We start from the raw sequence: 24,470 nt of genomic DNA on the forward strand, positions 1-24,470 counted from the left end.
TTAGGGGTGGATTTAAGGTGATTATTATTGCATAGTTGAAAATCCCATGTGGCAAATTGACTCTTGTGCAGATTCTTTCACGTGTCAAATATGTGCATTTCCAAATTTTCACGAGTCAAAACCTGAATCCCCGCGTCAATCGAGAGGACTTCCTGAATTAAAGTAGGCCTATATGTGGCAGCCGGCAGGTCATATTTATGCTGACGGAAATTAACGATGATAACTTAGTCTTCACTTAACCAGCGAACCTTTACGATTATACTCGAGCAATATCCGTATATTTACGCTAACCGAGAAGAGCATATTTTCATGACGTATAAGATACGTATACTGATGACGTAGCAACACAATTGTTTTGGAAACTACTGTACTGTAGCTTTGTATGAAATTCAAGCGCTTGTTGTGCTTAAAATAATAGATTTGTGAAATAAAATTCAACGATATAAATTGAAATTATTCAGTCATTGTATTGACGGCAAAAACAACGGAACTACACGAAATTATGCGAATCAAGCACATGTTACTGACGTAGTACACAGGTTTATTACGTAGAACACAGGTTTATTGTGCGCGCAAAATTCAAAGACGGCAGACACTTCGTCTCATATCAAACAGTGAACTGATATCGTCTCCCCAATAAAGACATACAACGAGGAAGGTGAAATTGCTCAAGCAAATTATCAGAAGAAGACCTTCAAAGCTGCAATCGGTGAAATTAACTGTGAGTATATTAGATCCTACTATTATCATAAATGCACTGATTTTTTCCCAAACAGAGCCGGCATGTATGACCCCTAGAAAAAATGATGAGTCTAGAGATTATTTTAATGACCTTTCTTCACTTCTAAAAGCATTATTTTGTAAAAATTTGCCGACTGTATCAATAGAAATAATGTATTTCCAGCTTATTCCTAGTTACAGTTAAAGATAGATCTACTTAAACCTTACTGGAAAAAATGCGTAAACGGACATTTGTCACATATTTTCGCGACCTGTTTTTATTTATTTCTTTGTTGAACAGGAAAGATATAATAATGAATAAAAAACAAAGCATCGTTGAAGATGGTTGTGCTTCCCTGCAGGAAATTATTTGCTTTAGTATGCAGACAGTTCACTACCTTAGCAATTTTGCACTTGTAGTAAAAAAAAAGTTTTTCATAAAGAAACAATATTTTTATATCACCATTAATTTATGTTGTTATATATTAGAATATGATAAACAAGATCAACAAGAAAAGATGATGTTCAATAAGCCTACATCATGTCTGTATTTTAAAATAACACATTACTGACTGTATTTTTAAATCACAATAAGATACCTCCAAAAATTTATTTGAAACAGAAATCATGTTTTCTGTTTGTTTTTGTTTTGTATGTGTGTGTTAATGTGTGATTTAATCTCTAGATTTCTGTGCATGTATAGGAATTATTGGACCACTAAAAAGTTGTCTAGGCCACCAAAATTTATCGGTCAGTGGTCCACTGGTGACAGCCTAGCTAAAATGGTTTCTCTTTGACACTGCCTAAGCCTATACTAGAGAATCTGAATACTGGTCCATTAAAATAAATCCCACATGATGATTTGCAAAGAACAAAAATAGCACAAACAGACTGAAACAGTGTCATACTTTAAGCACTAACCTGAATACATTGCCTTAATCTCAGTCATTGAATTTAAGATTTTTGAATAAACTCGTCCGAATTCCAGTTTTGAATTTATTCTACTATATATTTAACTAAATTCTCTTAAAATTTACACTGGTCATGGGCCACCCGGCCAGTGCTAAATTCGATGACTGTAATCTATTATTGTATTAGGGGGCAGGACGTGAAGTGGTTGAACATGCTTGAACAAGATATTTTTGTGGCCCATTTTAGTGGCGGGCATTTAGATTTACCCTTGTCCGTCCGTTCTCTTTGTGTCGGAACTCAAAAAGTATTTGACCTAGTCATGAAACTTTACAGGAATGTTGATCAGCATGTGTAGTTGTGCACCTGGGTATTTTTGTCTGGATTTATATAGTATATTTTTAGAGTTATTGCCCTTGACTTAGTAAAATTTTGCAATTTTCAACTTGTGTCGCATGTAACTCAAAATGGGTTTGACATAGAGTCATGGAACTTTGCAGGAATGTTGATCAGCATGTGAAGTTGTGCACTTGATATTTTCTTGTGGATTTATTTTATTTTTTAGAGTTATTGACCTTGACTTAGAAATTTTTTTGCAATTTTCAACTTCAGCATGTAAATCAAAAAAGGATTTGACATAGAGTCATTAAACCTTAAAGAGATCGGTCAGCATATGTAGTTGTGCACCTTGGGTTCCCCTTGTGGATTTATCCCCTATTTGTAGAGTTATTTCCCTTGACTTCATAAAAACCGTTTCATTATGTTGTGTTATTTGTTCCTGGAGTGCTTGAGTTAGAATCAACCAACTTTACAGAAATAATGATCAACAACACTAAATTACAGGAATAACAATGATAATAAATAATAATAAAAAAAATACACAGTATATTTTCATTAGTTTGCCTTTTTTGGTGAACTTCAAAACTTACATTTGTGAATAAATGAGCATAAAAACCACCCTGGACTTTCACTTATCAAATTTCAAAATATGTTCATGACCAGTTCATAGCTTTAATAGCTTTGTATAACCAAAAGCTACAAATCTGAGGCCCAGAACCAGAGCTCCAGATAGCGTGCGTATAAGCGTAAAATACGCATAGAAAATCTAAAATACGCATCACTTTCAAAATTCGTGCGTCACAGTTACGCACAACAAAATGAAAATACGCTTGTATGTCAAAATTTAGGCGTAAAAGAATAAAAGTGTAAACATTTGATATTCAGATAGGGGATGTTTTGAGCATAAAAATACAATATATTTCCATTTTATTGCATTGAAAACTAAAAGTCTGTTGTCAACAACGCATGCTAAAAACGAAAGTAGCAGGAAGTACAGAAGGGAGGTAACTCCCGTAGATCAACCTGTGAAATTATTGATATAAATTTTTGCCAGATAACCATCGTAGGAGTTAAAATAGTATTAAGTTTGTTAAGGCATCTATTTTCATGCTTATGTCTCAATATAAACAAAAATATATTTTAAAATCTTTCACTTTTGTTGTTGGCACAAAATAACACGCTTTGTTCACCTGCAGTTTTGTACTCAATATTTTCGTACCCAGTCTACAGTTACGGACAATTTTCTCTCAGACCAATACTTTTTTAAATGAAAAATATAAAATCTTTTTTTTCTTTAATTCTAATTTCAACTATAATTGTTCAAACTGGGGCACATGATAAGCTACATGCCAACAGAAATAAAGAAAGAAAAATATTGACTCCTAGAAAATTTATTAATTTTCGGGCTTCCACTAGTTGAAGTTTGGGTGTCATTTAATTACTCCTTCATTTTGGCATGTGACTTCCGAAAATCTAATACTTTTCCTTCTTTACCAATATAATGTGACTTCCAATATCAGAGATTTTGAAGTCTTTGACTTCCAAATTTTGAAAATGGAAGCCCTGATAATTTTGCTGTGTATCCTAAACTTGAGTTCCAGTATACTCTGGAAGTCTTACTTTACAGGGCACGTTTTGTATTGCTTCACATTGAATCAGTATTTTATTTTTAAAGGTTTTTCTAAAAAAAGAAAATAAACAAACAAACAAAAACAATAAGTTTAATTTGTTTATAAAAAATGCAAAATGCTTTTTGGACAGATTTTACCCCTTAAGTTTTTCAGATTTTACATTTTACCCCTCACTCTAAATTTTGAGGGGTAAAAACCCCTTGGCCAAAAAAATTATCTGGAGCTCTGCCCAGAACAGAGTGTGTCATAAACACTTCCTTCATGAATGGCCATTTAAAAAAAAAATCAAATAACATACAAACCCACTTACCTGAAAAAATATGTGAGAGTTTTGTAAATATTTAAGACACAGTAACCATTTTGTCAAGTTTGCAATGATTTTACTTGCTTGATCCACTTCACGTTCTGCCAAGTGATTTGTATTTATTTCGTATTCAAATATCTTGGTATATTTCCATATGTAGAGAAATGTATTTGTTTGATTTCAGATAAGAATTGGTACCACATGGCCACAAAGGGAGGAGTTCAACTAACTTGTGGATGATGTTCAAAGCTGAGGAGAGTGAGAGCTTAAATGTATAAAACGGGTCAAAAACTTTTGATATAGGAATTGTCATAAATTCTTCAGTTAATTGAAAGAGGGCAAGTTGTACAAAATGCCATGAAGCTAAATATACATGGAGAAGAAACTGTGATGTCACACAGTTAAATTCAGTATTGGCAGAATTGTGTTCTTATAAGTTATCATATGTTGCGGGATTTTCAGAGATTCAATGATGCATCCTGGGTAAAAATAGCCAAAACACCATCATATTGAATTCCCGGAGGAAGATGAAACATTTTTTTGCTTAAATAAGAAGCAATAGTTATTTATTGTAAAAGGTACTATACACACTTTTCTATACAAATATTTCTCTGATGAAAATCTATGTCGGGGTATGTAAACAATAATTCATGGATATCATCCAAGTTTAACAAGAGTGCGAAAATTGGAGACTATCGAGAAAACCCAATTATCACCCAAGCCTGCAAAGGATTGTGGGTCTGAATCTGACTATTATCTATTTTTAGAGCTTCTTATCTGTTGTATATATATATATATATATATATGTACATCTGTGAAAATGCAAAGAAGTCGTTGGATTACCAAAGATCAACATTTCATTTGATTACCAGAGATCATCAATTAAGTGGATTACTGAGATTCTCAGTATGAAAGATTTGATGACAAGAAAACTATTAAACTGGCAAAAATTGGATCTTACAGCAAGGATTTACTCATTTCAGAAGACAGCAATAGAAAATGTAGGAGTTGCATGTAATACTGGAGGTTTCTTGCGTCATGTTTTGTACTGTTTAAGTGACGTTTCTTAGACTGTTTAAGTGATGTCCCTCATTCAATCAGTTAAGAAAATGATGAAAGCAAATTAAAATCTAGGAGTGCCCTAGTCAAGTATTATAATGTTTTAACTTTTAGTGCTAAATTCAAAGAGGTGTCACATGTTACACTGTTTTAAAAAAAGGAATCTTAAGTCAAGTGTTATTGCCAAAGCTCATTGCATTCCAGTAACTACAATGATATATCTAAAGAAGTGTGTCTAAACAATACAAAAACAATTAAACTGTAAGGAAAATACTTTAATGTTTCATATGCAATCATGCTTTTTATTAAATTTAATTGTTTGCTTATGACTGATGTTGAACTGCTTGTCATTTAACTGGATTTAAAAGTGCACATTTTTAGTTCACATCAGTACAATGTGCTTATGTGAAGTAATGTGATTGCCCTGTGTCCAATGGCATCTTGTATTGTCAGCAATTTCTTGTAATGATATCTTCTACAAAACTGATTATTTGATTTTAATCGTAATGATCCTTTGGTGGCCCTAGTAACAGTAATTCAGCTGTGGTCCAGTCATACCCAGTTGCTAGGAATTTCCAGTACAATGCAATCCTAGGCTATTCCAGCCATTCCTTAGATCATGGAAATACCAGGAACGTCTGGAATATCCAAGTTCTTTGAAATGCCAAGGTATTACTAGAAAAAATGTTCCAAATACCGTGGGCAGGTCATTCTCAGCCATTCCTAAGATTATAAAAATACCAGGAGTTACTGGTATTATCATAGGTCTTTGAAATGCCTTGAAATGCCTGGGATTGACTAGAAAAATGTTCCAAATACCGTGGGCAGGTCATTCTCAGTAATTAGGATTTTCCAGTACAAGTCGATCTAAGGCATTCCTGGTTTCACTTTTTTTTTCTAGTTATTACCAGTAGTTTTCAGTCGTTCCAATTACCGCCAGCCAGTAACTGGAAATTCCTCAGATTTCCTTGCATTTCCTAGGAATTATCCTTGTAAATATTCCTGGGATTTTCCAGTAAAATCCTAGTAAAATCCTGGTAAAATACCAGTAATTTCTGCAAGGGTTACGTACATGTTTGACATTTTTCCAGAATTTTTTAACTTCTCCGTTGTTTTCCCTTGTCTCCAACACGAAAACACTATTAGTGAAGTTGTTTTCTGTTGTGCATTTTTTTTCATTTAAAATAAACAAACTACATCTATTTGTTACGATTAATTTAATGGCTGATCAAGTTCAAGGTCAATTCAATGCAGTCTAAATGTCAACAAGCGAAGCGTATACACCATCTCAGTATGGGCGGAGCGTTGCATTGTTTATCCGATATTATTGGATAATACACGTCACGCGTATACTTAACTTCATTTGCATACGCTAAAACGGTATGGGAAATAGAGTTTTTCACACGTTTATTGTTGTGTTTTGATTGTTGACACTTGTGACATAACGAGGTGGCGTTCTCTAAAAACACAATTACTTGACAGGTAAAAGTGGTCGTTTAATGAAAAGATTGATGTCAATTAGGTGACTCATTAGCGGTCGCTGGTCGCGTTGAGCAAGTCGCTTAATACATTAAAAATATAGAGAGAAAATGATCGGGGGGAATTTCAAGTGCTCGTTTAAGACAAAAGTCGCTTAATACACGTGGTAGCATGGGCAAGTTAGACTGTATATTGATATGCAGGCTATCCGAATCTTCCCGAATCAATGCTAACTAATCAACGGTTTCCGGTCTTTGACGGTCCCCAGTCTCCAAAGACTGACTAAGCCATATCAATAAAGCATGAGACTGTCGATTTGTCTACTCAGGTCGACGGTCTTTACAGACCGGCAGAGACTGATTATTTTGCGGAGACAGTCAATAAGTAGGTCCCAGCTGTATCAATAGACGCTTGGAAAGCAATATAGCGACGTACAAAAGGGAAAATGATTTGAAACATAACAGTCGTAAATAATCAAAAGTCAGTTAGAAAACGAACTTGTTAAAAATATTATGAAATATAACATGAGCATTTTATATAAAGCATAAAACAATTGTGAAAAGTTCTAGTAATTTGTTAATCCTATTTTCTTTATCATATTCATATCTTCATAATTGAATACCCAATTGATCTTGAAATCATAGGGTATCGAGTTTTGGAATACCCAATTAAATGGAGCCAATACCCAATTCCAAAGGAAATGATGGAGTAATACCCAATTCACTGTTAATGCTTATCTGTTGCTCTGTAACATTGTCCAATAGCAACTAGAACTATCTATTACTAAATGTGATTAATACCCCTGCAAGACTGCTTCGGAAATGAGAATGTTACTAGTAACAGTATACCTTGTAGAATTGAAATAGAGTTATGGTTGTGGCAATTAAAGATAATTGTTGTCCTTGTATGTTGCATTTCCTTTCACTGTGGTTGACCATGATTAAGTTTTATTGAGTAACCAGTGTTGCATCTAGAATTTCAAAATTATTGGGGATTGTCCCCCACTCAATTGAAAAATGTGGGATAATTTGAAAAAAATTAGGGGGACATACATTTACCTAACAGTATGACATACCGAAACAAAGTCATTTATTTTACATTCAGGCATTTTTGACAGCTATCGTCCGCTAGAAAACGGAAGTAAAAAAAATAAAATAATGACTAATACTAGATGACTCAGTTGGCTGCTACACGCAATTTAGTACGTATTTTAGTCATAACCACAAGTGAAATCAAACATGGCTGAAGCGATCAAGATACAATGAAGATAAACTGAATTAAGTTGAAAAGATTGTCAGATGCGCAACTTGGCATGCACTGACTTCATTAAAATGCGCGATCTGCATAAAAAATGCGCAAATCGCGCAATCGTGCGACCTAGATGGTAACTCTGTAATATATAAGTCCATATAGAGTTAAGTTCCTTGAGCACTGCACTTCCTCTCATTGTGCTTGACCATTGTATGAAGTTGCATTGAATTCCAAACATTAGTTTTTAAGTTATGCACTGGACAAGGAAAAGGAACAAAGGTCAATAAACTCTGCAAATACTTTAGACGGAGTTATGGTTATTGAACACTGCACTTCCTCTCATTGCGCTTGACCATTGTATGAAGTTTAATTAGTGACAGGGAAAGGCATGCGATTTGCGAGAATATCGCACATTTACAAAAATTGTCGCATAAAAATTGCACAAGGTGCGATAATAGTTTGCACAATACTGCTATGGGCCTTTCCATTAAAAAGTCATATTTCTGCAAGGATTGTCTTTACCCTGTGGTGGCAAATAAAACAAAATATTAATTCTGGCTCATAAAATCTTTAATTGGCGAATTTTACTGGCCTCAAAGTAAGGTTAAAGTATCCGACAACTAGCACACTTAAAATCAATAAGCGGCCATGTTAATTACATAAGCGGCCCAAATGTGGAAGGTCTTGCACAATTAGTTTGTCAAACTATCAGACACTCTGGGATTGTGTCAGATTAAAGTGTCATTATGTTAATTGGAATAATTTACGTCTTTATCCTCCAACTTGGAACACTGATAAATACATGTGTGGTCACCAGGTTTTAGTAGCAAATTAGAGAAATGAAAGATTGTACATGATGTTGACAAACAATTAACTATAGATAAGTTGACTCCTCTAATGATAAAAAATGATAACAGTTTGAAATGTTAAAATCGATTGACAATTATAATGATAATTTCATTAATGACTGATTTAAAGTCACTGTTTACTGTGTCAATAATGTTAATATTTTCAAATATGAAATTATTTATGAATGTAAAGTGCTGAAGTGTCCAATCACAAAACCAATTTAAAAACAAGAGGGCCATGATGGCCCTGAGGTCGCTCACCTGTATATAGCCCCACCCCATACCCATAAGAAGATGTTTCATGCTAAACATCTTAGCTCTAGCTCATTGGGCTTTTTAAAAGAATTTTTTTTAAAGTTTTTACTATACACATAAAGTTAAAAACAATGACACCCCTGGGACGGGGCCAGTTTTGACCCCAGGGCTTTTATTTGAACAAACTTTGTAGACACTTACTAGAAGATGTTTCATGCTTAAAGATCTAAACACTAACTATTTGGGTTTTTTCAAAGAAGATTTTAAGTTTTTGCTGTACACATACAGTCAACTATCGTTATCTCGACATCGCTTTTCTCGATATTTCGTTATCTCGATCAAATTCTGAAAGTCCCGTTTTTTCCCCTTCTTTATCTATATTGAATATATTTCTTTATCTCGATATTTTTATTTCGATTTTTTCAGTATCTCGATGTGATATTTCAGTCCCAATAGTTCTTTTCACACTATAATCCTTTGTTTATCTCGACAATTAATTGTTCGTCTGCGCCCTCCCGCAGAGGTGTGAAAAACACAAAGCGGACGGTTATCGCTCAAAGCGCGTGTCATAATAATTGATGATGATATGTTTGTAACAAGTCAAGGTGTTTTGAAATAATTGTTGATCTAATTAGCGTGTTGATTGACTTATGTCGAAAATGAGTGAATTTTCCGTTGTGTATACATTTCAAGGAAACACCTAGCAGTCAGATGCGGAAAACAAACGGACATTACATCATTCTTTAAGAAAAGTGATTAAAATGTGTTTAATACTGTGTGCTATCATTCGAATAAACTTTACTGCAAGTGATATCAGTTTGTAAACTTGTTATCAAATAATCGGTAAATTAAATAAACGTGCTAACTATTCATAAATTGTGTGCTTTTATAAATGTGCTATTACTCTCACAAAATGATTGCTATGAAATATGTTATATGTAATATGTGTTATTATGCAATGTTAAAGTACTAAATAAATAAATAAATTAGGTTAGAAAACAACGTTTTTGTTTTAGTGGTGTATAACTGAGTAAACCTCACTATGTGTTTATCACATAGCACCTAAATGCTGTATTTCCGCTGGTAAACATCCGTTAAATTATGTAACAAATTGTTATTTTTTATTATAAGGATTGACACAAGATTATGAAACATCGTACTTATTTGACTTATAAGGTATGCGCATGTCTTCTGTAAAAATTAGTTTTTGACATGTTCAAACCCTCATACGTTTATCTCGACATTTCGTTATCTCGATATTTTTTTGACGGTCCCGAAGACTTCGAGATAACGAGAGTCGACTGTATAAGGAAAATCAATGACCCCCGGGACGGGGCCAATTTTGACCCCAGGGCTTTTATTTGAACAAACTTTGTAGACACTCACTAGAAGATGTTTCATGCTTAATATCTAAACTGTAGCTATTTGGGTTTTTTCAAAGAAGATTTTAAGTTTTTGCTATACACATATAAGGTAAATCAATGACCCCCGGGGCAGGGCCAATTTTGAACCCAGGGCTTTTATTTGAACAAAGTTGGTAGACACCTATTAGAACATGATTGATGCTAAATATCTTAGCTCTAGCTCTTTGAGTTCTTTAAAAGAAGATTTTTTAAGTTTTTACTATATGCATATTGGGAAAATCAATGACCCCCTGGGGCGGGGCTAATTTTGACCCCACGGCTTTTATTTGAACAAACTTGGTAGACACCCATAAGAAGATGTTTCATGCTAAACATCTAAGCTCTAGCTCATTGGGCTTTTTAAAAGAAGATTTTTTTAAGTTTTTGCTATACACATATAGTAAAAAACAATGACACCCCTGGGGCGGGGCCAGTTTTGACCCCAGGGCTTTTATTTGAACAAACTTTGTAGACACTTACTAGAAGATGTTTCATGCTTAATATCTAAACTCTAGCTATTTGGGCTTTTTCAAAGAAGATTTTAAGTTTTTGCTATACACATATAAGGAAAATCAATGACCCCCGGGGCGGGGCCAATTTTGACCCCAGGGCTTTTATTTGAACAAACTTTGTAGACACTCACTAGAAGATGTTTCATGCTTAATATCTAAACTCTAGCTATTTGGGTTTTTTCAAAGAAGATTTTTTTAAGTTTTTGCTATACACATATAAGGAAAATCAATGACCCCCGGGGCAGGGCCAATTTTGACCCCAGGGCTTTTATTTGAACAAACTTGGTAGACAACTATTAGAACATGTTTGATGCTAAATATCTTAGCTCTAGCTCTTTGAGTTCTTTAAAAGAAGATTTTTAAAGTTTTTACTATATGCATATAGGGAAAATCAATGAACCCCTGGGGCGGGGCCAATTTTGACCCCAGGGCTTTTATTTGAACAAACTTGGTAGACACTCATTAGAACATGTTTCATGCTGAATATCTTAGCTCTAGCTCTTTGAGTTCTTTCAAAGAAGATTTTGTAAGTTATTACTATATGCATATAGGGAAAATCAATGACCCCCTGGGGGGCCAATTTTGACCCCAGGGATTTTATTTGAACAAACTTGGTAGACACTCACTAAAGGATGTTTCAAGCCAAATATCTAAGCTCTAGCTCTTAGGGTTTTTTAAAGGTGATATTTAAAGTTTTTTCTTTCGGTTGCCATGGCAACCAGAGTTCTGCATGGAATTAATTTCTTTGAACAATTTTTAAAGGTGACCACCAAAGGAACATTCCTGTGAAGTTTGGATGAAATTGGCCTAGTGGTTTATGAGGAGATGTCATTTAAAGTAAAAGTTTATGGACGACGGACGGACGACGGACGGACGCCGGACGAAAAGTGATCACAAAAGCTCACCCTGTCACTTTGTGACAGGTGAGCTAAAAACAAACAAGAACGTGTTTGTTAAACACAAATGCCCCCGGCTCAGATTCTTGTCAGTGACAATATTTAAAATAAAGGCTGTATGGGCAAAACCATGACCCAACTGACCCCTAACTCCATCTAAAGGAAGAATATCATGCAACTTATTTTCCTACCAAATATGAAATAAATCTGTCAATATATAAAGGCTATATGGGCAAAAGTGTAAAAATCTATTTTTAGCACTGTTGACCTTGACCCAACTGACCCCTAACTCCATCCAAAGGAAGAATACCATGTCCCAGCAAACACAAGACGTCATACTGACGTCAGATTTAAGTCAGGTTCTGACGTAGGGTGACGGTCGGAAAAACGGTTGGATTTGAAAGTTTTTTTGACGTAATAATCTGACGTCAGGTAGACGTCAGAATCTAACCATTATTTAACCTTTTCATGACCAAAATCTGACCATTATCTAACCATTTTCTGACCTCAATCTGACCATTTTCCGACCTCAATCTGACCATTTTCCGACCTAAATCTAACCAGTTTCTAACTATTTTCCGACCTCAATCTGACCATTTTCCGACCTAAATATTAACCCTTTTCTGCCCTAAATCTGATCATTTTCTGACCTTCATCTTATCATTCCCCTAATCCTTTTGTTTCACCACGTCATAAATATTTTCTGGCTAATCCTGATTTGATCTTATTTTATGTAACTCATTCTATTAAGTAACTTTCCCTCAAATGAAATGTATAACAGAAAACTAAAAGCAAAAATATGTTTCATGTTTTTTTTAATTTAAGATAAAAGTTGCAATTTTAAGCTGATACATACAATTTTAGTAAATTCTGCAAGGTTAAATAATTTTCATAAATTAAACAAAATAAAACATAAAATAAGTTAATTACAAAACAAAAAGTATTACAAAAACAATGACATAAATGAAACTAAGAAAACATGTACAAATATTTAAGAACAAAACAATGTATGCACATTTCTATCAAAGTTTGCCTTATCAATGAAAACAATGAAAATATTATAATTTTAAGAAAAGATACAAGATTCTGATAATAATGTTTGACAGATTTTCAGTACTTTAACTATATTTCTACAGCATTTCTAAAACATTTAGTGCCATTTTGCATATTTTGACCTCCTTTGATAATTGTCAGTAATGTATAAATTGCTGCCTTTTAGTTACTTCACAAAGTTATACTTTTAGATATCCATGAGAACTAGCACGAATTTTGAGGTGTGATGCTTTAAGATATGACTTTCTTTCAGCACCCCTCGTCTGTCCGGAGGATATGTAGCGCCCAATAGCGTGTGTGACATCATTTTCACTGAAAAAAAAAAAGAAATTTATGAAACATGTAAAAATAACAAGCAAAAATGTTTTCATGGTTATATTAACTTAATGAACAATTTTGCCAACTTTTTATAAGAGAGCTTAAACAAAAATTAAAAGTAAGCATAAATACTGAACATTTAAAAAGCCGCTTTTAAACTCCAGTTTAGTATGGATTAAAGTATGTAATAGAATTTACAAAAATCTTACTTTCATATGTTTCTTTTTACATATTCATGTGTTTCCGTCCCTCCGACCTTTGAGAGCATGTCCAACACTTTAACTACCTGAAAAGAAAATTATATTCTAACTTATGTATATATTCTACGTTTGAAATAGAACAGTTACGCAAGTCTAAAATATTTCATAGTTTTAAATTCAAGATTTAATACCGAAATGTCTGGAACCAAAACGTCTTGCGTTATTTGGGACCGGAACGTTTTGGGTTATTTGGGACCGAAACGTCTTGGTCCGAAATGCTCGAAATCGTACAAATTCATTCTCAATTCTCAGATTTTAACTGACAAAAACATCACAGTTTAAGAAAAATATGAAAACTAAGCATTCTCTTTGGTAGTACTGAAAGGCATATTATAAACTCTTCACAAGCAGAGTTAAAACATGTCAATTTAAAAAAGATTTATTATTAGACATTATCGCAAATTTGTGTGACATTTTACTTCAGCTGTTCAAATAATGATAATTAAATTTAAGAGTGCTTGCAATCATGCAATTATTTATCAAATACAAAGTAGAAATAAATCTAAATAAATTGAACTGACCTTTTTGTTCAAGAAAACCTATAATATTCACTTATCAATGCATCCCGATTCCTGACCGACAACCAAAACGTAACGCATACGAATTTGAATTTCCATCCACGTGACTTTAGATTCAAATTAAAGGTTAATTATGTTTTCTTTCCCTTTTCTGTCACTATGATTAAATGTTAAAGCACTATTAAAACACGTCATTTTGATACATATAATGTACCACAAATGATAATATTACAACGTTAAATGATTGGAACTTGTAAACAGATATGTAGCTATAAATAGATTCCATAACAATAACACATGTAACTTGCGTATATACAGCGCCACCTTTATGTTTTATTAGGTTGCAGCGCCACGATCTTGGTCTGTATTTATATAAGAACACTTCATTTGTAATCCAAATAACATTTGAAAAAAAGTTTAAATGATTACAACAGGGAATAAGGATTATTTTTTGTAATTTTTTTACCTACCGTAAGGACACTGACCATAACCTGACGTTAGTACGACGTCAAAAAGAAATGTCTATTAGACATCGGTATTTTAACGTCTGATTTACGTCGTATTTTGGTCGCCGACGTCGTGACCAAAATCTAACATTAATCCGACGTTATTTTAACGTCATGTGTTTGCTGGGTGTAATTTATCTTCCTACCAATTATAATACAAATCTGTCAATGAATAAAGGCTGTATGAGCAAAAGTGTAAAAATCTTGACCCAACTGACCCCTACCTCCATCCAAATGAGAATACCTCAATTTTATGTTCCTACAAAATATACAAGACATCTGTCGATAGAATAAGGTTAATACACCTGTAAAAGTGTAAAAAATCTACTTTTGACATTGGTTACCTTGACCCAAAAGACCCCTTACTAAAGGAAAAGTGATAAAAAGGAAAATTACTGGGAAAATGGATGGCACATTTATATAACTTGGCAATATCATGTACATTGTATTGGTAAGCGTGAAAATTATTAAGCCATTAGTTCAGATAGAACATAAGATATTTCCAATTTGCTGGTTTAGGTTAACCATTATTCATTTTCTAAGTGCTGAAAAGGGCCATAACTTGGTGCAAATGAAAGCCATAGTTATGTAACTTGCCCAGATCATATACTTTGTATGGATTAGTAAGTGTGTAAATTATGAAGCCATTGATACAGGTAGAACTTAAGAAAAATCCAACTTGCCGTTCTAGGTTAACCTCATACGGACGGATGGAGTTCTAACAGGAAAGTAATAATGTGCCAACTCTATTGTTCTTTTTAGCCACACAAAAGAAAAAAGCCACATAAAAGCATTACGGAATGAATGACATCAAAGAGAAAGAACAGTCACCTTTTGTCCCTCTAGCCACATAAGTACTGTCCTGTGAGTGCGGACGGATGGACGGTTCAATTACTATATGCCGGAGGCATAATTATAATATTTTGATAGCAACTGATTTCCAGAAATACGAGATATAGACAAGAAAAAAAATGGCAGCCTCCATGTTGAGACAGTACTTAGTTTCCTGCAATGTTTTTGGTTATTTTGGACTACAATTGGTGGGTTATCCTTAATAAAATGGAGAACATTAATATTTTAAACCATAATATGAAACAAGCAAATTCGTTGAATTTATATCCCCCGCCGATTACTGGTTATTATTAACACAACAACTGAAGACATAAGGCTTTATTTATATATTAATCATGGCATAAACAGTAATATTCTTTGAACTTGATAAATATTCAGGGCAATAACAGAGCCATAATTTTGTGTTAAATAGTAAAATCTGGAAATGCCAATGAGATGTATGCATACTACATAACTAATCAAGGGCCATAAATCTGAGTTATAAGTATCTGACCGGGAACAAGGCGACTATATGCACATCTCCTCTTAGTATCCCATAAAGTTTCATTGAATTCAAGCCAGTAGAAGCAGAGAAGTAGCAAGGAAACAAATATTTTTCTATATGGATACTGCATAACTAATCAAGGGCCTTAACTCTGAGTTAAAGTGTCTGACCGGAACAAGCCGACGATATGCGCATCTCCTCTTGGTTATTGATGATTCCCATAAAGTTTCGTTGAATTCCAGCCAGTAGTTGCAGAGAACTACTCCGGAAACGATTTTTACTCTATATGCATACTGCATAACTAATCAAGGGCCATAACTCTGAGTTTAAGAGTCTGACCGGAACAAGCCGAAAATATGCACATCTCCTCTTGGTATTGATGATTCCCATAAAGTTTCGTTGAATTCCAGCCAGTAGTTGCAGAGAACTACTCCGGAAACGATTTTTACGCTATATACATACTACATAACTAATCTAGGGCCATAACTCTGAGTTAAAGTGTCTGACCGGAACAAGCTGACGATATGCGCATCTCCTCTTGGTATTGAAGGTTCCCATAAAGTTTTGTTGAATTCCAGCCAGTAGTTGCAGAGAACTACTCCGGAAACGATTTTTACTCTATATGCATATTGCATAACTAATCAAGGGCCATAACTCAGAGTTAAAGGGTCGGACGCGAACAAGCCGGCGATATGCGCATCTCCTCTTGATATTGATGATTCCCATAAAGTTTTGTTGAATTCAAGCCAGTAGTTGCAGAGAACTACTCCGGAAACGATTTTTACTCTATATACATACTACATAACTAATCAAGGGCCATAACTCTGAGTTAAAGGGTCGGACCGGAACAAGCCGGCGATATGTGCATCTCCTCTTGATATTGATGATTCCCATAAAGTTTCGTTGAATTCCAGCCAGTAGTTGCAGAGAACTACTCCGGAAACGAAATTCGGACGGACGGATGGACAGAAGGACGGACGGACAGACAACGCCAAAACTATATTCCCCTCCCTATTCCATCGGCGGGGGATAATTAGGTGCTACCTATGGCGCGGAAAGCTCTTATGAATTATGATTTTAGCATAACATGTTAAGTGTACATGTTAACCAGATCTTTCTTTCAGGGTTGTCATTAAGAGGCGGCAGGAGGCCAAAATGCCTGTCTCAAATGCATTATAGGCCGCCTCAAAATTAAGAAAACACTCTTTGTTATGCATGTTAAAGATAGAAATGACCGCCTCAATTTCAAAACAAACCTTCTGCAAAAAATGTTAATGACAACCCTGGGTATTTTGTACCATAAACAAAACAATTAAATTGGTGGTGTTCAACCTATCATCGGAGCGCTCGGAATATTGCGAAAATCTCTGAACATAAAGGAGCACCACTGAGCATGCGTTGTCGTTTGGAAAATCCCGTCTGCCATTTTTGTTTATCTCTAATCACAGTTGTTGTTATTGAAACGTTATTTTTTATTGTGCTTATTTATCAAAAAGGATATGTTAAAGTAACTTTTTATATTTATAATCTTAACTAAAGTTCTAAACAATGAAATGCAAGTTTATTTTCTGATTTTGTACACCTGGTCATGGGTGAAAGTTGGAAATTTTAAAAATCCTGAAAATCCTGAATTTAGCAGTTTTTCTATAGTTTTACATAGAAAATAGAAGGCTTTCAGAGAACTGAAAATCCTGAATTTCAAGAATAATCCTGAAAACTTTCACCCATCAGTGGCGTAGCTTCCTATAGGCACTGTAGGCACGTGCCTACACTTTTTCCTCAAAAATGAAAAATTAAATTATTACAAAAATGCGATAAAATTTTTAGGGTAAGGGCGGTAGATGTGTAGGTCCAAATATTAGAACATTATATATATGCCACCAATCGAGTTTTATACTCTCTACATCAAGTTTTATTTCATAACTAATTAAAGTGTTGCCGTGTTATAAAGTTGTTCTGTGGTAAAACCTATCAGAGACGGATGACGTTTTTTACAATATAAAAGATTTTGAGCGCTTCGATTCAAAATATAAATATTATAAGTATGCACGACAATGATCGGCCATATCCAGATATCGGTAGTGCTAGCTTTATATAACTGATGAGGAAGCTAAGCGATATCTTTGGAATGAAGCCTAGACATCTTGACTTTTATATTCTCTTCCCTTCTTAAGGTATTCATGATTTAATTATTTGTACATTATTCTGTTCAAACTGCATCTCCGTCAAATCTTGAGCACATTCGATTTGAAGTAAACGTGAAACATAATCTGTGTTATTACATGATTTTAAAATTTTTAAAATGTATTTTAATTATATATAATAGCACGGATTTGTAACATAGCATTTCCTCGTCAAAATGCTTTTAGAAAATTAATTATAAAAAACATTAATAATTTCAATATTCATAAATAACTTACATTTTTAATAATCATTAAAAGAATTTCATGTTGCATAAATATTTTGATAAAAATTACTTTTAGATTCTCAGCTGATAAATTTTACAACTATAGTATAAGCATGTCATAGTGGTCAATAAGGAAATATTATCACCTCTTGATTTTAATACTTTATGGCTTAATTCTCAATTTCCTAGTCTTTTATCAAACAAGCCATACCAGATTATCTTTTGATATTTATTGCTAATATTGCTTTAGGCTTAAAACACTATGACAACTCCTTCTTAATTTATATTGTCGATTTTTATATTTTAAATGAGTCTTATTTTAATTTCGGAACTGAGAACATCTAAAAGTCTTATTTTAATTTTGGAACTGAGAACATCTAAAAGTCTTATATAGAATTTCGGACATATAACATCAAGTCTTAACTTAGAAAATAAATAAGTAAAATTAACTTAAGCAAAATTCAGGTGCTAGCTGTGAAAATATATGTGTGGACTATATGATTATTTTGTATTTGAGAACTTTCAATGGGCTATAAAGAAATAAATGAAATAACATCATACTGGACTTTTGAGTTATAAAATAAGTCATCATAACAAAGAGGATACTGGATAATAATAATACACCAGTATCCCACACACACACCCAACCAACCGAGGGTTTCCAAGTAGGGCGCTCACTACGCCAGCGAGTTCGATTCCCCACAAGACCCGAAAGTGAAGGCCCTGCCGGTGACCCTTGGCTACAGATTTTGGCGGAGAATACCGAGGGTAGAAGATCCAGCTAGTGATGGAAAAGGAAGAACAAAACAAGAAAACAAATATGGACTTATGGAAAACACCTATAGTGGGAAAAGTAAGGAAGAAAGTAAGAACTTTACAATTAAAAACAACTAATTCTGAAGAGTATAAAATAAAAAATTTCAAAAGTAAACAGAAGGGCATAAAATTGTAATTAAATGAAGATGAGGAATAAGACATAAAAAAAAGAAAACAACAAAAAAAGAGAAAAAAAAGAGAAAACAGAAAAAAAAATAGAAAAAGAAGTTACCAAAAACAGACGAAAAACCAAAGACGAAACCAAGAAAAAATAAAGATCAGGAAAAGGAATATTGTGCCATATTTTTGTAAAGAATAAAAAAAGATATGTCAAGAAAAAAAAATTGCGTTGAATTTTACAAAAAAGATAACATTGGATTAAAGAAGGATTATGTGTCAAACAAAAAAGAAAGTGTTCAAAGCAGAAAAGGATGATTATACAAGACAGTCAAATTTGAATTTAATACTAAATAATCAATCCAGAGACATAAATTATGATATAGCAAAGCTAAACAAAATGTGTTGAAAATTATCAAACTATATGGAGAGTTAAAACAATGTTGCATAGACAATACTAAACCTCTACCATAGTAAATGTTACATTCGCACAAATATATTATATATGTTATTGATTGAAAACAAAATTGTTAATACTTAAGTGGCTGACCATTGTTGTTGCATAAATTTATATTAAGTCAGAGTCCACTAATGCATGTTGCATAAAGAAATATGTTAATATACAGAGTTGAGAAAAAATAATACTAATATGTGAGATTAGCAATGTTGCATAGCCATATAGGGTCATACTAAAATCTCAACATAACAGAAAGTTAAATACTATATGAGTACAAAGGTACCATAATGAAATTAAAGAAATTATTGTTGTATTTTATGCCAAAATAGGCCTGGCTTATCAATTACAGTCGCATATGATATATTAAGATAATGCCAAACAATTATGTATTTTTGTGTTTTGAAGACCTCAATAATTCTATTGTTGTCGCAAATTTAACATAGGTAAATTTTATTACATTGGTTAAGACATATCTTTCGTGTCTAATGTAAGATTTCCTTCTGGTGATAATTAATTTTAAAATAAAGACTTATGTTCTAATTATCATTAAAAGAATGCCATGTTAATTGCTATTTCTTCAGATTCACAATGTTTTTTGTATATAAATGTCCATGCCAAAGAAATATGTATTTTTGTGTTTTGAAGACTTCAATAATTCTATTGTTGTCGCAAATTTAACATAGTAAATGTTTATTACATTGTATAAGACAATTTTTCATGTCTAATGTAAAATTTCCTTAAATCAGATAATTTTATTTAACATAAAGACTTATGTTTAATTATCATTAAAGGAATGCTGTGTTAATTGCTATTTCTTCAAATTCACAATGATTTTTGTATATAAATGTGCACATTGATGAAATATTGTAGTATAATTATGAAAAATATTATGTGTAACTTAGATGTAAATAAATATGTGTAGATAAGGTTAAATTAAGCCAAGTTCACTTTTTATAATAAATACGGTAGTTATTTCCCTTAAAGGCCAAACCAAATCTATTGTGGTGTTATGTGTTCATGTTTGTCTTGGTTCCTTTTGTTATGAGTGATTGAACTGGTTTTGCAAGTTTAGTGATGGATGATTGGTTTTGGTATGCAAGTTATTTTTAGATGATTTGGTTCTGGGATATAATATTTTCTTGGTAACTGACCACTCCTTGTCTCGCTTTCGAAGTGTAAAGAGCTATAAAAGTATTTAACATTCAGTAATTTCTTTATAGAAATACTTGATTCTGATTTCTATTATTTCATTAGATCTCATCTATATAAAGCCTGGTATGTATATTTGTATATATTTATTTGTGAAATTGTTTTTATTGTAATTTGAATTGTTGTGTAATATTCTGTATTATGTATTTTGTGAAATGTATTTGTCTTGTATTATATTTGGTTGTAATGTGATGTCTTATACTTATATTATTTGTTACAGGTTTTATTCTTTATTGAATAAACATAGCCTCGAGTGCCCTTATTCCGTGGGAGTCCTGGTTCCGGTGATTTTTGTTTACTTCCTATCTCGCGCGAAATCGATGACGTCATACGTCAAGTGCTCGATAAAATTTTGTGTATTGCAGAACGCAAACAGCAAATAGAAAATCAACTCAAAATGCGATCAAAGCAGGTAAAACAGGTCATGACATTTCAGTTTGATGTAAATTTGTATTTTTTACTATTTCCAATTCATTGCTTTCAAAATCTGCCTATTTTTGCTGCAAAAACATCATTTGAAAATTTGACAGCTGATTTATGTTTGTAAACAAACCTCCATTGACATTTTCCCATCATGCAATTTTCGGTAAGTTAGGGCTAAGCACATTTTTCATGAGTGGTTTTCAGACCTATTTCTTATGTGATTTTTTATCATTTGTTTTATCTCAAAATTGCTTTTCAGCAAAATCCAAAGAAAATTCGCCGTAAAAACAGGCTTTACTCCCCTACAGCATTGACAAATGCCTATATGCATATAAAGGAGCATGGCACATCAGTTAGAAAAGCTTCAAAACTCTATGGTGTCCCAGAGAGTACCCTTAGGGACAGAACTTTAGGGTTAGTTCATATTGATACTCTGTCTGCTGGTGGACAACCCTTGTTTGATGAGTATGAAGAGGCTAATCTTGTCAGCCATTTCAAAACTATGGCAGGATATGGCCATGGGTACACAAGACAAGAGTGTGTTGACATTGCCACTGATTATGCTGTCCAGTTAGGTCGCCGAACTCAGGATAGACCACTCACGATGAAATGGATGAGAGGGTTTTTAAAGAGGTGGCCAGAATTAAAGGTTGTTAAACCAAAAGTAGGTATTTTTTTGTTTTATATTGAAATAATTCACATCTAATAATTAAATATTTTCAAGTACAGACTACTACAGTATACCTATATCATAATATGCTTTTTAATGTATTATTTCATAATTTGTATTCAATCAATTGTTATTCTTAAACATATTATTATTCTCCATTCTAGGGTCTAGAGCACGCGCGTGCAAAAATGGCATCACGTGATACAGTGATGAAGTACTTCATCAACTTAAAAGAAACAATTGCAAACCACAACATTGAACCCCATTTGATTTTCAACATTGATGAAAAGGCGGTCAAAGTTGAACATAAGCCTCCTAATGTAGTGGCAAGTTCTGATTACATCCCCTCTGCTGTTACCTCTGGCAAGGGACAGATGGTAACTTTGATTGGTGCTGGAAGTGCAGCTGGACAAGCTATCCCCCCTTATCTTGTTTTTCCAGGACAACGCATGAGGTCTGAGCTTATGATTGGAGCATCGCCAGGTTAATTATTTAATTTTAAAAAAAAGTTAACTATTTAACAAATATCTTAATACTGATATTTTTTAGCATATTTGATAGACTTTTTTCACAGTAAAAATATTATATTGGCAAAGTTAAATCAAACTATTTTTACATTTCAGGTGCTGATGGAACAGTTAGTGAAACCGGCTGGTCTAATGGCAGCATTTTTAGATACTATTTAGAACATCACTTTCTTAAATTTGTTCCTGGACGCAATGATAAGAAAATCCTTGTGATCCTAGATGGGCATAAGTCTCATGTGTCTGTAGGTCTCTCTGAATGGGCACATAAATTAGGAATTGTTATTTTCATATTGCCACCCCATTGTAGCCACATTCTTCAGCCCATGGATGTAGGATGTTTTGGCCCCTTTCAGAAAATATATGATATAAAATGTCACAAGCTCATTAGGGAAGTTTCATCAGTAATTACCAGATACAATATTTGCCAAGTATCTTGTTCATCCTATCTAGCTGCTCTTACCCCAAAAAATGTCCAGGCTGCATTCCGCCGTGCAGGCATTTACCCGTTTGATCCCTTGGCCATTGCACAGGAGAAACTTCTACCTGCAGAGGTGTTCAGATCATGTTCTTCTGACACTGATATCAGTGATGATAGCCAGGCAACAGTGATAGGTGGGGTCCAGTCAGAGTTAAATGAAATGTCTCAGGACATTGTAAATTTCTTGCACCAGAAAGAGGCTAGTCTTAAAAGGGTAAAAAATGAAAACAAAACAAAACCAAGAAATACCATGAGTAAAATTGTTGCAGGTAAGGAAATCAATGAGTCTGTACTGAAACAAATGACTGAGCATGTTGAAAAACAAGGAAAATCTAACAAGTCAAAATCTAAGGTTAAGCAGAGTAACCAGCAAAAGAAGACCCCACCATCACCACAACCTGGGCCATCATGTATAAATATTGTAGAAAATGTGTCAGATACTGACAGTGAAATTGATGAGTCTGAACTTTGTTGTAAATGCAAAAAATTTACCCCAGTTGAACTGTTGAACTGCAATTTTGTAAAGTTTACAACATGGGGGCAGTGTGATTCTTGTGGCCACTGGGTGCATTTGATTTATTGTACTTCTGAAAGAGTCTTAAGGCGTGGAGATCACTTTGTTTGCCCATGTTGCAAGGAGGAAGAGTGAATTTGCATGCATCCTAGCATATTTGTGACTTGATTACAAGATGTAAATAAACTAAATTGACAATTTAATTCCTTGAGAATATGTTCCATAAAATGATAACTGATTAAAATTGTGAAAAATTTATGTTTTGAATTAGAATTACTATGTATAAAACCATATGTACCTGTAGAACCCAACATAAAAATGTGAGAGTGGCCTAATTGTTGTTTTATTCGGAGTTACCCCCCTTGATTAGCATGTGTATGACGTCACCGGAATCAGGGCACCATGTTTTTACAGAAGAATTTTTGGAAGGTGGTCAAAGTTTTGAAAAAAAATCATGAACTACTTATGCTATTTTAATAAAAACAAAGGCATTTTGAAGGTAAGTTATTTGTTTTTATTTGGCAAATGCTAAAACTGTTTTTTTCATTCTTTAAATTGGATTTATTCTCAATCCTGTTCTTATATCACCGGAACATGGGCACTCGAGGCTATATAAACATATCAAGGTGTTTATTGTTGGAAACCCCCCACTACAAATTGGCTCCCCGACGGGGAATTGAACCCCGGTCTCCCGCGTGACAGGCGGGGATTATTTTTTTTCTCATTTTTTTTTCAACCATGGAGTCAAATGAGAAGAGATACTTGTTTTCAGAAGAAGAAATGATAGCCTTTTTATCCCCTAAATATGACATTTCTCTTAAGAAAATAGCATCAATCTCTTATGTTCAAAATTCACTTAAGGGTATTGAACAACGTTTCTCAGAACAGCTACGAGGTTTGCAGTCTGGTATCGATTGGAGATTAAATATTATTTTACAAAAGGTGGATTCTCTATCATTTTCTCCACAACCTGATCCTCTTTCTCAGTGTTTTTATACTCCACCACCACCCCCACCCCCACCACCAGAAGATACATTCAAACATCAAACACCACCTCAAGCACCACCTCATCACATATCTAACAATACCAATCGCAGTTGGCGTGGCCGTGGTAAGGGTATGAAATCAGCAGGGTCATGTTGCTTCGCAACAGGGATCTTCTGCGGTTCACCCAAACTAGGGTCCGCCTCTGTTGTTGGCCAATCAGAGGCGGTTATTGAGAAGCAATCACTTGTTAATAGAATTATTGGATGTT

The 24,470-nt window shown here is 33.8% G+C and overlaps 1 protein-coding gene and 1 long non-coding RNA gene across 2 annotated transcripts; one reads left to right on the top strand and one right to left on the bottom strand.

The window, feature by feature from the left end:
- Window positions 1-11,933: 11,933 nt before the first annotated feature.
- LOC132713006 (uncharacterized) lies at window positions 11,934-14,374 on the bottom strand. The gene is made up of 3 exons (XR_009623392.1): window positions 13,759-14,374; window positions 13,187-13,263; window positions 11,934-12,971 (listed from the first exon to the last, which is right to left on the bottom strand). It is a non-coding gene; the product is annotated as an uncharacterized LOC132713006 (long non-coding RNA).
- A 5,939-nt stretch (window positions 14,375-20,313) lies between these two features.
- LOC132713007 (uncharacterized) lies at window positions 20,314-23,823 on the top strand. Its single transcript, XM_060695445.1, has 3 exons — window positions 20,314-21,690; window positions 21,861-22,179; window positions 22,320-23,823. The coding sequence occupies exons 1-3, from the start codon at window positions 21,352-21,354 to the stop codon at window positions 23,348-23,350; spliced, it is 1,689 nt and encodes a 562-aa protein (XP_060551428.1). The 5' UTR covers window positions 20,314-21,351; the 3' UTR covers window positions 23,351-23,823.
- Window positions 23,824-24,470: the final 647 nt, after the last annotated feature.

The sequence above is a fragment of the Ruditapes philippinarum genome, unplaced genomic scaffold (genome assembly GCF_026571515.1).
Source record: "Ruditapes philippinarum isolate M1 unplaced genomic scaffold, ASM2657151v2 ctg6686_1_1_1_1, whole genome shotgun sequence".
Lineage (NCBI taxonomy): Eukaryota > Metazoa > Mollusca > Bivalvia > Venerida > Veneridae > Ruditapes > Ruditapes philippinarum.

Coding starts and splice junctions, on each gene's coding strand:
- LOC132713007 (XM_060695445.1), top strand. CDS start 21,352: ATGCATATAAAGGAGCATGGCACATCAGTTAGAAAAGCTTCAAAACTC. Junction 21,691..21,860: donor TAAAGGTTGTTAAACCAAAA/GTAGGTATTTTT, acceptor TCTCCATTCTAG/GGTCTAGAGCACGCGCGTGC. Junction 22,180..22,319: donor TATGATTGGAGCATCGCCAG/GTTAATTATTTA, acceptor TTTACATTTCAG/GTGCTGATGGAACAGTTAGT.